The sequence below is a fragment of the Panthera uncia genome, assembly GCF_023721935.1.
Source record: "Panthera uncia isolate 11264 chromosome C1 unlocalized genomic scaffold, Puncia_PCG_1.0 HiC_scaffold_4, whole genome shotgun sequence".
NCBI classification, from domain to species: domain Eukaryota; kingdom Metazoa; phylum Chordata; class Mammalia; order Carnivora; family Felidae; genus Panthera; species Panthera uncia.
The window spans coordinates 74,295,238-74,309,727 of NW_026057585.1; the positions used below are offsets into that span (position 1 = coordinate 74,295,238).

The window sequence follows — 14,490 nt, forward strand, 5'->3', positions numbered from 1 at the left end:
CCTGAGCTCAATATGGGAGACTAAAGTGGAAGGGGTGTGGATTCTCAAGAGCTGCCCCAAGGAACAGAGGTGCAGGAATTGCTTTAGAGAGGCATTCTGGAGCCAAGGTGCATTGGACCAGTGTCTATCAGATGGACCAGGGGCCAGAATATGTTCCAGGGCTGGGCAGGTGGCCTGGGGGCGCTGGGGAAATCAGCAAAGGTCTCTGACTTCCTCTTGAAAGCAATGGGGACTCACAGAAGGGTTTCTAAATAGGATGGCCACTTTGGTTATCTTGGATAGTTTACAGAAGGAATATGAGGAGATCAAATCAAAGACAGAGACCAGTGAGGCTGCTGGTATAATCCTCCTGGTGAGAGACCGGATAAGTAATTGTAGGGATGGGAAAGAAGCAAGCTTGAGTGGTTTAGGAAGTTTAAAATAATTTTTATTTTTTTAAAGACAGGATTTGGTGGGTGTTGGGAGTACAGGGAGAGGGGAGGTAGGAGTGGGTTTCTGCAAACATTATCTGAGCCCCTGAGCACTCCAACTACAAAGGCCAACCCAGAGCCCAGGGCCCCTGGCCTGCCCGGGCAGCCTGACCCTGAGATGGCAGCTCTAAAGGCAGCAGGACCTGGCTTGGCGGTGACCAGACTCTTGATTCACACAATGGCCTAAAGTAGTGGGTGAGAGCACTGGCCTTATAGCCAGACAGAATGGATTCAAACATCGTCTCCTCTGTCTGATGACCTCGGACAAGTTACTTTTCTGTGCCTCAGCTTCCTTATCCGTAAACTGGGAATAATAATGGACTCACCTCACAGGGAAATTATGCATCTGGTTATGCCTGTTAGTAACACTTGATAAATTTATGAAAGTGGCTTGGCAGAACTTCAGAGCAAAAATGGAGCCTCCCCTGCTCCCTCCGAAAATGGAGCCCTAGACCCAAAGTAAAAACCAAGCCTGAATAGTGCACACACTTCTCTTCTCTGGCCTGCATTTATCCATCTATAAAATAGAGAAGCTGGACCAGTACCCCTGATCCTGCCAGCTTGGCCTAAGTGTATGAGACCCAGTGATGTGCTAGGGGGCAAGCTCCTAGAGAGCTGTTAAATTTTGGGGAACTTCTGTTAGTACATCCATTGGTAGGTAACCTGAAATTGGCTACAGCAAGAGCATTTACACCATGGAAACAGACAAGCACTATAAACCAGGTCTTCCCCAGCAGCCTCCTCCCCACCAGAGGTGGTTTTTCACCAGCACACCTGTGGGGAGAACCCTTCCTCAACTGACACACAAACCCAGCCAGGTACAGTCTCACTTTCCAACACCATCATTAACAGCTACGGGGAAAGAATCACAGGTCTCGGGACCCCACACAGCCCCAAGCACATAGGATATGTGCCAGCTCCACATGCTCAGGCAGGCACAGAGCAGAAGGCACAGGGCACAGGCCTGGGCAGAGCAGCCTCTCTGTCTGACAGCCAGCAGGTCGCTCTCAGACACAGGGGAGTGGAGAGTGGTGGTTAAGGTCCCGGAGTCTCACAGACCTGGGATGATATTTCAGTACGGTAACTCTTGGCCATGTGACCTTAGCCACGTCCGTCTCTATACTGGAGCTCAGTTTTCTTCTCTTTAAAGTGGAATAGTCCTGACATAGCAAGACAGCTTCAAGGATTGAGTGTGAACACCAACAAAGTGAATGTAAAGCCTCCACACTGTGCCTGGTACAGATAGGTGTTTAGTAAATGTTAGCCGATGCTGTTATCACACCTCCAGACACATTCTTCCCTGCCGGGGCACCTGCAGCTTAGTGTTCCCTCTCACCATCTGCGTCTTGGCACAGAAGGGGTCAGGGCAAAGTGGCTGAGGGCAAAGACAGAAACAGGAACCTCTGGTTTCCAGCTTTTATCAAAATTAATAACATTAATAGCTCACAGACATATACATACACACACATTGCTATGTACATGGTCATTAAGTTATTAATTAGTCTCTGTATAAAACGTTTCCACATTAGTGTTCCGGGCTAGGCCCGATCAGTCCTTGGCATATTCACAGTAGCAGCCCCGGGGCTTGGCCCCACGGGCAGGCAGACGTGAGGCAGGTGGCTGTATGAACAGCCCTCCCCGTGGCAGGCACAGGAGGTATCCTGGACCACTTACTCTTGAGTCTTTGGCTCCCTTCCTGGCACCTGGAGACCAGGTATTCAGCGATCAGGCAAGTAGGTCCTGATTTCTCCTGTGGTCCGGGACCCAGGCACTGTGGATGGTGGCTTCGGGCAACACAGCAGACCCTAGAGGATTCTGGCCAGCTCTGTAGAGTCTGTGTCAGAGCAGCCAGAGCTGCTGGCCTCTTCCCTGCAAGAGCCGAAGGAGATGGGTTGGAGGAAGCATCCTTACCCCTTCCCTGTCCCTAACTGCCTTGTGCCTTGGTCCGCATAGGACCTTGGCCCTAGTCTTAGCCAGCTGTCAGGTGTGTTTTTACACAGTTCACAACCAGTGCAACTGTACAGGTGAGTCTAAACTATAGGATGTAGACAGTTTGCTCACTCCCTCTCTCAATCCAGAAACTGCCGGTTGGTCTGTCTGCAACTCTCATTGCCCACAGGGTACTACAAGCCCTGGAACTACACTTTGGACTTGGGCTGGCATGATTCACTTGACCCTGCCTTCTGGTCTCCTGAAAGGCAGGTTCAGGCCACACCTGAGACCCTGCACACCAAGAGAGCTGTGAAGAATACAGGCTCTGGAGTGAGAACGTCAGGGTGCAAACCCCAGTTCTACTCCTTATCAGCTGGGCCAATTACTCTTCCTGGCTAAGCCTCTGTTTCTTCATCTACCAAGTGGGAATTGTAGGAATCTCCTGACACCTGGGGTTGTTGAAGAACTGTAGGAGATCATGAATGCACATTCCCTAAAATGTAAACTCCACGAAGGCAGAGATTCTGTTTGTTTCATTCACTAGAGCAATGCCGGTCACATAGTAGGTTTCCAATAAGTATCTGTTGAATGAATAGATGTAAAACCAGCCAGCACAGTGACCGGCATGCAGCTAAGTATCAGAGAGATGTCAGCTGACATTATTATCAGTCAGCAGTGAGAAGGGGAAATAGAGCAGGGACCATCGAGGGAAGATGGGCAGGAGGTTAAGTCAGGATTTGGCCACAGGAGGCACGAGCTGAGGGGCTAGACTGGATGATGCCCCCTCCTCCACCCCCCTGCTCTCACCTCAGAGCCTGCAAGTCCTTCTTGTTCTGCCGCCGCTTCTCCTCATCAATGGGGTACAGTTTGAAGAGCAGCAGGCCTAGCAGGATGAGGACTATGGGGGCTATGGTCACCAGCATCTTCAGTGTGAACTTGACACGTGCCGGCTGCGAGCAGCCACGGGTCTGGTACCCGGCAAAGCTGTGGTGGGACCCAGTGGTCAGGGGAGTGGTGAGGGCAGGGCACCTGGGGCCCAGCCCTGCCCAGCACTGCTCCAAGACCCCACCCCACTCACTCAAGACTGAGGGTGGAGATGCCCAATGAGACTCCAGAGGCGAACTTGGTGAAGAAGACGTAGAAGGAGAAGAAGATGGGCTCGGTTCCATGAGACTGGGGCTGCTTCAAGTGGAAGTCGTCAATGACATCAGGCAGCATGGACCTGCGGAGTGGTGGCAGCCATGAGGACCCACCCAGCCAGCACTCCAGGGCCCCCGCTAGCCCATGTGGTGCCTCTGTGTCAGTAAGAAGAGGTGGCCCTCTGAGACTTTGTAGGCCCAGGGCACACAGCTCTGTGAAGTTCACAACTTCGTGGATGTTGCCCCGGTCTAGGCGTGCAGCTTGGTAAGTAGAGTGCAAACCAGATTTAAGCCCCCCATGTCCCATCCTGATTAGGTGTTTTTGCACAGTTCACAACCAGTGCAACTGTACAGGGAAGACTTGTTCTACCCCCAACCTGGACCCACAGAATGGTCTGCGGGAGAAGTTCCTGCGGAATTGTCCCCAAGGAGTTTCAGAATAGGGGCTAGGGGGCTGGGAAACATAGCCAGGTGGGCCTATATACACTCACCAGGGTAGTAAGAAGGCCGCTGCTACACTGATGCCGGCTGCCACGGCTACCACGTATGTGATGATCAGATTACTCTTCATGAAGGCCACCAAGATGAGAAATGGCACTGCTGACTAGGAGAAGGGGTGAGTACGGGAAGATGGGTCAGCCTGGAGACTCCCACCAGCAATCCCCAACCCAGTCCGGGCCCTACCCCTTCAGCCCCACTCACTGAAATCCCAGTGTATACTGCTGTCTTCTTGCCAAATCGGGTTAGGAACCACTGCCAGATGGGAATGGTGAATGTGGCCGAGAGCTGGGGATGCACAGTGGGGGGTGAGGGAAGTGGGTTAGTCATGAAGCCCCGTTACCCTTCCCAGGACCTCAAAGATACTCCTAGCAGCCAGATGGCACCATCTGGGCAGTAAGAAAGCTGACAGGCACCACTGGGGAGCCGAGAGCTAGTCCCAATCTTATCTCCTGCCTTCTCTGAGCTCAGCTGAGCATAGCTTCTCAAAGTTCTTGGTTTCTGCTATGTTCTCTACCGGAATATCTTGCCCCACATCTTTCACAGTCCTATCTAAGCAATTGTAGGTCAGATCCAACTGACGATTCTGAGATTCCTCCCTCAGCCCTCCTAACCTTAGCCGGTCCGGGAAATATCCTCTGACTATCCAAAGAACCATCTAGAAGTCCAGGCTCACTACCCACCCTCGGGGCCCCACACACACCATGATGGCCAGGAGCAGATTCTGGAATTCGTTTCGGAAGCCCAAGGTGTAGGTGCAAAACAAGGCGAAGTTCCCCTCCACCAGCTGGGGGATGGGCAGCGTATAGGAAAGGAAACGTAAGGAAAGACGTGAGGTCAAGGCCAAGGCTTCCCCATGTTCCAGGGACCTCTGCTCACCCCACCCCCAATCCATCTGTCCCTCAGGCTTCGTCATGGAGTCCTTGTTTTACCCCACCCCTATTGCACTCCCCTCAACCCCCACTCATCCACTCCCCACCACTGCCTGCTCTCAGGCTGAGCCTGTCAGGCCCCCACTCACCATGAAAGCCAGGGAGGTGAAGAGGAAGCCAGCAATAAGTTTGACATATGGGCCATGGCTCATGACCAGTCGGAGGCCCCGAAAAAAGGACATCGGCTCAGCCTGCTGAGTCTCATAGGGTTCTGGGGGCCAGAGGGGACAGTGAGGAAGGAGCAGAGACACCTCCCAAAGCCTGAGGCCCAGGCAGAGGGACAAAGCCCTGCAGCGCCGGGGCTGCACTGCTCCCCAGGGATCCCTCACCTCTCTGCTCCCGCACGCCCAGGGTGAGGATGACAGCACAGATGACATAGATGGAGGCAATAACTCCTGCCGCCAGCAGGTATGCATTTTGCTGCAAAGGGGATAAAGGCAACATAGAGACCATCAGTCTGATCTCATCCCAACCCTCAGCAGCTCCACGCCGTGGGCCAGTCCCTTCTCTGGGGCCTGTCTCCACTGGTGAAGTGGGAGAACTATCCTGGGCTGGCTGCTGCTTCCCATGGCTAGGCAAAGTCCAGAGGAACAGAATGTTAAGAAGTCAGGCTGTGGAGTGTGAGAGCTCCCCCAGATCGAGTTTCTGTAAATCACCGGTTCTATGACCCTGGCCAAATTATTTAGAATTATCAGAAATTATCAGAAAAGTGGGCATATTAACAGTTTGTAGAGCAAATGCCCAATATTCACTATGCTGAGGATGACTGCAAACCACCCCATTGTGCCTCATCTCCCCAGATCCCTGTGCAGCCAAGGGCCTCACCGTTTCTTTGAGTGAGGTGGCGCTCTGTGTGTGATTGGTACCTTCCGAAGCCAGTGCAGAACCATTGGGGTCCTGGAGGCAAGGCGTATCCGCTTGGCCCACGATTTGCCCCTGGATCGCTGTGCCCAGCACGGTGCCCAGTACCTCCACGGTCATTCCTGAATGGTAAAAGGGTCCTTTGGAGGGGCCTTGTGGCTTGTAGGCCCCCAGGGAGGAAGGTCAGGTGGACAGATGCCTAGTTCTAGCCCCAGGTGATGGTAGCAGCTCCAGGAGGGTAAATATAGGGTGGTGAGGCAGATGACGCCTTGGCCTAACCTTATGGCCTTGCTTTGTATGACCTCTGGCTGGCTAGTCCCTGCACCTCTCTGTTCTCACCAAAGCAATAAAAGGATCAAGTTATTTTTGAGATGGTTTTACACCCACTCCCAGCAAGGGAAGAAATGTGGCGGGAGGGTCAGGAACAATAGACCCACGGTCCCCGGTGGATGGATCAGTGGGCTGGAGAGAGACTTACGATACGCAGTGGCAGAATCCCGCTCACTCTGCTCTGTGCTGATGAACATCGTGAGAGCTGAGTAGGGAACGTGGAAACACTGGCATGGAAGAGAGGCCCTTGACCAGTCAGATGATGGACAGGCAGATGTGGCTTTGGGCACCAACCCTGGAGGCCCCAGGGACTGCCCTCGTTCCTCCCCACCAGACACCCAGGGGAGGTGCCCACACTCACCGTGACCAGTGTCTCAAACAGGCAATAGAAAAGCAGGTACCACAGGGCCTGGCCCTGTGGGAAGTCAGGCACGAACCAGATGAGGAAGTAAGCAATGATGGCCAGGGGTGTGGAGAAGATGATCCTGAGGAAGGGGAAGGTCTGAGTAGGGGCTGGATGCCAAAACTCCAGGATCTGGGCCCCAGCCTGGACTGCTCTGTAGTCCCACAGGGTGCCTGCCGGGAAGGAAATTCCTCCCCCTGAATCTACCCACCCCAGGGTCTCTGGGAAGAGGCTAATGGCCAAGCCCGGAAGGGCTGACTTCAACAGTGCCCCTGGACTGAAATCCTGAGCACGGAGCAGGAGGTCAGACCCTGAATCTTGCCTACATCTCCCCAGTGGAGAGGGCTCCCGAGGCAGGGGCTTCCTATGGGCTGGGGGAACTGAGAATGACAGCTAACCCTCAGGTAGTAGGGTGGCAGGGAGCAAACCCAATACCAGTGTTCTTACGCGCACACACATACAGTCAGCACACATACACACACACACTGTGGGCACACACACAGCGGTAGGGGAGGCTGACTCCAGGCGGAAGGACTGGGCTTAGTGAGATAACTATAACGGGACGTAAATGTGTGCCTTCCCACTTCTGCATTCTACACCATCGCAAAAGCAGTTAGACCTCAGGAGGGACCGACTGCATGTCATTAGTACACACGGGCAGCAAAGAGCAGCGGCTAAAAGAAACCCCTCTGGAGCCATACTTCAGGAACCCAATTCTGGCTCTACCAGTGACTATAACTACCTTTCAAGTTATTTAACTTCTCTGAGGCTCATTTTCTCATCTGTAAAATGACACTAGTAACAGCACCTACCTTACATTCCACATTTACTCAAAAGATATTCAAGTGCCAGCAACGTGCTAAGCACTATTCTTATTACTTAGGATGTTACCAGTGAACAAAACAGACGAAAGCTATGGCCCTGGTGGATCTTATATTCTAGTTGGCAAATGAAGAATAAGCATCATTTAAAAGTTATATATATTATTCAGCCTTAAAAAGAAATGAAAGTCTGACACAGGCTACAACCCGGATGGACCCTGAGGACATTGTGGTAAAGGAAATGGGCCGGACACAAAAGGACAAATATTGCATGATCCTGTTCTCAAGACACCTAGAGTAGGTGTTCAGGGACAGGGAGTAGAGTGGTGGTTGCCAGGCGCTGTGGGGAGGGAGGTATGGGAATTATTTTTTTCATGGGGACAGAGTTTCAGTTTGGGAAGATGCAAAAGTTCTAGAGATGGATGGTGGTGATGGCTGCACAGCAATGAGAATGTACTTGATGATACTGAAGTGTACATTTAAAAATGGTTACAAGGCGGGGGGTGGGGGGTGATGCCTGGGTGGCTCGGTTGGTTGAGCGTCCGACCTCGGCTCAGGTCATGATCTCGCGGTTTGTGAGTTCAAGCCCCGAGTCGGGCTCCGTGCTGACAGCTCAGAGCCTGGAGCCTGCTTCGGATTCTGTGTCTCCCCCTCTCTCTGCCCCTCCCCCACTTGTGCTCTGTCTCTCTCTCTCTCTCGCTCTCTCTCTATCAAAAATAAATAAAATGCAAAAAAAAATTTTTTTTAAATGGTTAAAATGGCAAAAGTTTATGTTATGTGTATATTTTACCACAGTTTTCAAAAGGTTATGTATTAGAAGGTGATTAAGTGCCATGGAGAAAAGAAAGCAGTCTAAAGGGGATTAGGAGTATGGGGGTAGAGGTGACAAGAGCAGACAGGGTAGCCCTCACGGAGGTGCTGATATCTGTGCCAAGACTCGGCTGAGAGGAGGGAGTTGGCCTTGAGCAGTTGTCTGAGGCAAATGTGTGTCGGGCAGGAACAGTCAGTGCAGAGGTGCTCAAGCAAGTTTGAGGAGAAGCAAGAAGGCTACTGGGGCTGGAGTGGAGTGAGCACAGGAGGTGGGATTAGGAGATGGGGTTGGAGGACATGGAGTACCAGGTCATGTCCTTACAGGCCACCGTAAGAACTCTGGTTCTATCTCACAGAGCTGAAGTAGTTTTGAGACTTTAATAAGTTGGTACTAAAATGTAGAACAGTGCTTGGGACATAGTAAGTCCTTGCTGTGACTACCGCACCAGAAAGCCCAGCGGGAGAGTACAGGTCCACGGCCAGGGAATCAGACCTCAGGCCCAGCCCTGCTGCATCCCAGCCTGCCCTTGTGACCTTGTGGATACTCTGCCTCTCACCACGTGGCCTTGGGAACTCCAGGGAGAGCGTCTGTCAAAGTCTTCCTGGTCGGAGGGGTGGATCTAAGTGCCGGCTAAGGGCAGGGGCTGCTCTGAGGCCTGAGAAGATAGTGGGCCACAGGGCTGATGAACCCTGAAAGGCGCGGCCTCTACCCACACCACAAAAAGGGGCTGGGTCCCGGCTGTGGTATGGACCAGGAGGAGGTCCCGTAGCCTACACACAAGCCCCTCAGCCCCCCACCGATCCAACGTGCGCTCAGACACAGGGGTGGGGGTACCATTCAAGAAGTATCACCCAGAATTACCACCCGAACAGGTGAGGACATGTACGCAGACACCGTGCTAAGTCAGAAACCTGCCTGAAGGGCCCTCAGCAACTTCACCAGGCTGGCTGCCACACCTGCCTAGCTCCAGGCCCTCTGATCCTGCTTCCCACAGGGAGGGCCTCCTCTTTTCTCCCTCTCTGCCCTCCCCCCTCCTTCCCGAATCCACGCGTCTCCTCGGAGAACAAGGGCTCCTTCCGTCAGCCTTCGTCAAACACTCCTTCCTCTCCTTTCGCTGAGAAGCTGAGAAACCGAATGTGACTGGAAGTAACCCAGCTGCTGCCTCCGGCCACCGCAAGGGGCTGTCCAGGGTAGCTCTCTCCCATTGGCTGTGCCTCATGAGGAGATGTGGCAGCAGAGCCCCACCTCCCACAGGCTGCCAGGGACTCGGGTCTGGGGCCCAGCTGGCTGGCTCCTACCTGGGCGGCTGGCTCCTACCTGGGCGGCCTGTCCAGGTGAGGCGGATGGTCCTGCCTTGCAGCCACCCCCATCCCATCGCCATCTCCCTCCCCCTCCCCCTCCCCACAAATCCACCCCCCCCCCCCCCCACCCCCGCAGCCCTGCAGCCTGGATCAAAGGCCCCAATCTGGGCCTTAGCCAGGGGCTGGTGCGATTGTGGTGGGAGGGGGGCCTCGTGGGAAAGGAAGTTGTGGGGGTGGAGTGGGAGCTGTGGGAAGAGCTTTGAAGGCCGGAGACCAGGTATGGGCACCCCTGGGGCAGGAAGGCGCCCATTTGAGCCTGGATGGGCTGGAGATGAAAGGGGTATGTCCACCCCCCTCCCCCCACCAAGCAGGATGTCCTGGAGAGAACCAGAGCTCCAGACTGTCAGCTGGTCCCGTGTGTCTCCCTTGGCTGTGTGATCTGTGGTACTACCTCCCCCCACTTTGCCCTATAGCCTGAGGCTGAGTAGTGTAGGCTTTGTATCAAGGGAAAAGGTAGTTTACATCATCCAAGGGGCCAGAGGTTATGGTTCTGCAAATCCCATTCTTGGTATTACCCTCCACCCTTGACCACCAGGAGCTACTCTGAAGGGGTGCCAAATTATACATTACTTAATATGTGCCAAGCACCGTTCTAAGTACTTTACATATAAAAAAAAATTTAATCCTCACCATAAACGCACGAGATAGGCATAATTATTATCTCCATTTTGCAGATGAAAAACTTGAGGCTCAGAGATGTTAAGTGATTTGCCCAAGGTTGCATAGCTGTGAGTGGTGAAACACAGGCAGGCTGGATTCCGAGTATAACCTCTCAACCACTATGCAGCACTATCTCTGCTGCTATAACGACTGAGGGGGAGGAGTTAGAATTCCAGCTTCGCAGGAGGGAATGGACCTTGGGGAGCAATGGGGCCTGGTGTAGGGGAAGCTGCTCAGTCTGGCAATTTAGCCAGCCTGGGAAATGAATTGGCAGAGCATCCATCCCAGTGCCCATGCCTGGGGCAGCTGAGGCCTCAGCTGGGTTTCAACACTCGGCTTTCTGCGTCATTTCTTCTCACCCCCCAGCCTGTGACAAGTCAGATGGAAGGATCAAGAGTTAGTGGGCATGCCTGAAGCCCTGCCTTCTGCCACCTCAGAGGAGCCTCTTTTACTCACCAGGGCATGAGGCGGCCCAGGCGGGTCCAGGAAGATTTGCTAATGCAGAAGCCCACGAGGGGGTCTGTGAAGGCATCCCAAGCTCGGCCCACAAAGAGGATGATGGAGGCAGAGAAAGGGTCCACCTGGAATGGGGAACAGGTAGAAGAAGGTGACCCCTTCATCCTTCTACTCATCTCAACCCTCGATGGTAGGCAAAAGCAGGGGCTCCCTCCCCATCTCAGCCAGGCCCTTGGGACTCTGGGCTGCTCTCACTCAGGCCTTCATCATCTTCTCTTGCCTTGTTCATAATGATAACAGCTCCCTGATAGCAGCCAGTGCAGAGTGCCTTCGAAGTTTTCCCAGATCTGCTCCCTTATGTACTCCCTTCCACTGCCCTTGAAAACACTCCCCATCGACTAGAATGAATCCAGAATCACTTCCTTGCTTCCCTCTCACAGCCCTGAGCGCCAAGCACCTGGTATCAAAATGAGCATTTGCTCATTTGACTACAGTGGGCCTCAACTTCCCCATCTGTATAATGGGAGTTACGATCCCTATCTTACAGGACTGGAGTTGAGATCCCTGTCTTACAGGTCAAGCTCTATCTTGGATGTGGAAAGGAATCTTTAGATGCTTTTAAAAAGTGACCTGTGACTATCCACTGAAGCCATCCCCCTCCCTGCAAACCTTTTAGGCCTAAATAGTTTCTCTGGACTCTTCCTTACATCCATCAAGGCTCTACTATATTGCTCTGGCTCCAGGAAATAGGGAAACTGGTGGCCTCTCTCACACTGTAGTTTCCCCAAACCGACTCTCCCTAACCTCACACTCATGAAGACAATTCTATACTTTGATTGCAGGTTCCTCATATTTGTACCCCACTCAGGACCCAGCCCATGGGAAAACTAGCTGCTTGAAATAAGTTATTTGTCCTTTCTGGGGCTCAGTGTTCCCCACCTAGAAATGGTTACAATGAAGATGCTTTGCCTGCAGTGGCTGTTGAGCCTCCCACTCTCCCATCCAGACAAGGTGAATTCTCAGCATGCCAGGCTGCTGGCCAAAGCTTCTCAGAACAGAGAAAGAACCCTGCTTCACCCTAAGTACCTCTCTCAGTCAAAGACCCTGTGCACTGGGCGCCTTAACCTAGCTCAGCACTTGGGGGCCTCTCTGCCCACTGACATGCCTCGGCCTCTCAGGTGAAGGTGGGAAACAGCTTATCTACAAGCCTGGCAACATCTACCAGCCCCTGAGCTGGGCCAGCTGACTGTTGTCCAGCTGGGGACATGGTGTGCCAGTCTCTTCTAAGAACAGGGCCACCAGCAGGCTCCATTCTTTCTCACACCACCGTCTGCCCCTCCAGGCTCTGTTGCTCTTGCCAGGCAAGGAGAAGTTGCCTGACCTTGCCAACTAAGATTCCTGGGGCAGATAGACTCCCCTGCTGGATACTTTCCAAAGCAAGCCTTCTTATTTCTTATCTACGGCCGACTCTGAGAGGCAGCAAAGTAGGGATTCCCAGTCCCATTTCACAGATGGGGAAAACTGAACGTATCTACCCTCCCACCTCAGGATGCTGGAGGAGCCCTGGTGGGCTCAGCCCCACTTACCTGAGCCACATCCAACAGGTAGATCTGCAGGAAGAACCCCAGGGCACAGCCTGTCACCTGGTAGGGGGCCCCCCCAACTGCATAGCAAAGCTTGTTGCAAATGGACAACTGTTGTTTCTTCTTTGGTTCCTTCTGGGAAGAAGAGGAAAGGATGAAAAGAGACCCAGGATCCTGGCCTCCATCCTAGAAGGTTCCAGAGGCAGGACCATTCTTCTGATCCACTCTGCCAGGAGGAACAAGTCTACCTTGCCCTGTTCCCACCCAGGGTGATCTCACTTCCTACAAGAAAAGAAAGGTATTCTCTATCTTAGGAAGCTGGAAAGGGGGATTCCATACCAAGGAAGTGGCCCCTAAGCCACCCTACCCCCAGATTCTGAGTTAATTTAGCAGCCCACCGTCCCTAAAAACAAAACAAAAAACAACAACAACAACTTCCCGTAGGGTTCCAACCATGCTCTGTTCCAGTTGGAGGGGGAGCATGCTCCAGCAGCAGACCTGTGGACCTGTCCCCACCAGGCACCACCAACCGTCACAACCTGAAAATCCTCCAGCTGCCAAGAGCCGCCTAAGCCCAGCCCCTGCTCCCGCCCTAGTTCAGAGGCCAGGACCCACCTGCCTACTGGGTGAGGGGCCCAGCCCAGCTGGCTGGGGGCACAGCTGTTCCTTCCATCTGTCCCAGAGCGACCCTGGCCCCTGTAGTCAGCCAGAGCTTGAGGCAAACCCGGGAGCTGTCCTACCCTCCCTCTTGCTATTCCCCATCCCCAGTTCCTAGGGAACCTTGGAGAGGGGAGGAAAGGCCTCTAGGTACAGGGCTGGGCCCTATCTGGGTGGGGCACTAGAGAGATTGAGTTTGCCCAGGAAAGTGAAGATTACTCATATTAGTAGAGCATAATTGCTCCCCCCCACCCCCCACCCCACACACACACTCCGCTCCTTGCAAGGATCACTTAATAAAACTAAAAGGAAACGGCAGTCACCTCCCAGGCAGATACCTATTGCCTGGGATCTCCCCCTGGAGTCGCCTGATTCAAATGGATCCTTCACTAGGTCCAGAGAGCTGGGGATGGGGTCGAAGGTCAGGACACGCAAAGCAAGGCGCGCTCATCAACACCCACACTCACACAAGGGCCTCTCTCTCTCGGAAGTGCTGCTCTTTTAAGAGCAGAGAGCCCTTGTTCTTATGAATGAACTTGAGCGGCCCTCACCGCAGAGTTGAGGTGCCAGCGCGGGCATGTGGGGGTGGGGAGTAGGGGCTGAGAGATGGGGAATTAAGGGGACTTTCCCGGATTTCTGGGGTCTCTGGCTTCCAGGGCGGCAATCCTAAACCGCTCGTCACAGAAGAACGGAAACCGGCTGAACACAGCCAGGCACCACGTGAAGCTGCCGGCGCGGCCGATCGGCGGAGAGGCGGGGTGGGGATGAGCAAAAGGGGGCGCCTACAAATCCTCTCCATCACCCCCTGTCCCCAAGGCCGGTACCCCCGGGCCCTCCCCTGCCACTGGGCTAGCCTGTCCCCGGCTAGCCCGAGGCGTCCGAAACCAAACCTCTTCCTCGACGTCCCCATCTCAGCTTGCTCTCACCCCTAGCCCTCTGCCCGGGGAGGGGTGGGGGGCGGTGAAAGGGGGGGGGGTCCTCACCTTCACCTGGGCCGGCCGTTCAGCGGCTTGGAGGATGCCGGTGGGCAGCAGCCCCGCCGCGGAGCCGCTCTCGGAGCCCTCTCCCTTGGCCATGACCCGCGGGCCACGCCGCCTGGGACCGGAAAGCCGGGATGCGCCTCTGCTCCGCGGGACTCCGCTCTGCCGGGACTCCCGTCGTGGCCGCCGCCGCCGCCGCCGCCGCCGCCGCCACGGCCGCCTCTCGCTAGTAAACCCGGCGGGCGGGCGAGGCGCACACTCCCCTGCACGCCCCCTCGCGCCTCTTAAAGGCCCGGCCCTGCCCACTCTGATCCAATCGCAGAGCCGGCTGCCCTGCCTGCAGCCAATCCCCTCGCCCGCCTGGCGGCTTTCCCGCCTGCCTAAGCCTCCCAGCCTCTCTGCCACTGAGCCACGTTCTCAAAAGCCGGCATCCGGCTGCGCGTGCTCCTCGCAAACCCCGGAGAAGACCGGGAGACCCACCTGACACGCACGAGGAAACTGAGGCCTAAGGCTGGAAGGGACCTGCCCGAGGTGCCCCAGAGTGAGTTCTCCCTGAGTCGGGCCCACGGCCGGTGACTTCTGACCCCCACGGCTAG

General features: G+C 54.5%; 1 protein-coding gene across 2 annotated transcripts; it reads right to left on the reverse strand.

The window, feature by feature from the left end:
• Positions 1 to 405: 405 nt before the first annotated feature.
• Positions 406 to 14,157, reverse strand: MFSD2A (MFSD2 lysolipid transporter A, lysophospholipid). Of its 2 annotated transcripts, none has more exons than XM_049618688.1 (14): positions 13,898 to 14,157; positions 12,261 to 12,389; positions 10,675 to 10,799; positions 6,524 to 6,647; positions 6,311 to 6,389; positions 5,797 to 5,954; positions 5,301 to 5,391; positions 5,061 to 5,182; positions 4,743 to 4,826; positions 4,244 to 4,327; positions 4,033 to 4,145; positions 3,481 to 3,624; positions 3,210 to 3,386; positions 406 to 2,339 (listed from the first exon to the last, which is right to left on the reverse strand). In XM_049618688.1, the coding sequence occupies exons 1-14, from the start codon at positions 13,988 to 13,990 to the stop codon at positions 2,276 to 2,278; spliced, it is 1,587 nt and encodes a 528-aa protein (XP_049474645.1). In that variant the 5' UTR covers positions 13,991 to 14,157; the 3' UTR covers positions 406 to 2,275. The 2 variants fall into 2 exon arrangements, with proteins under 2 accessions (XP_049474645.1, XP_049474644.1); XM_049618687.1 differs by having other exon boundaries at positions 12,261 to 12,392.
• Between the last annotated feature and the right edge of the window lie 333 nt (positions 14,158 to 14,490).

Bases quoted from the DNA above. Each gene is read 5' to 3' on its own strand.
- MFSD2A (XM_049618687.1), bottom strand. From the start codon at position 13,990: ATGGCCAAGGGAGAGGGCTCCGAGAGCGGCTCCGCGGCGGGGCTGCTG. The intron at 5,955-6,310 runs GTAAGTCTCTCT...TTTACCATTCAG, and splicing joins GGATTCTGCCACTGCGTATC to GAATGACCGTGGAGGTACTG. The intron at 3,625-4,032 runs GTGAGTGTATAT...ACCACTCCGCAG, and splicing joins GCGGCCTTCTTACTACCCTG to GTCCATGCTGCCTGATGTCA.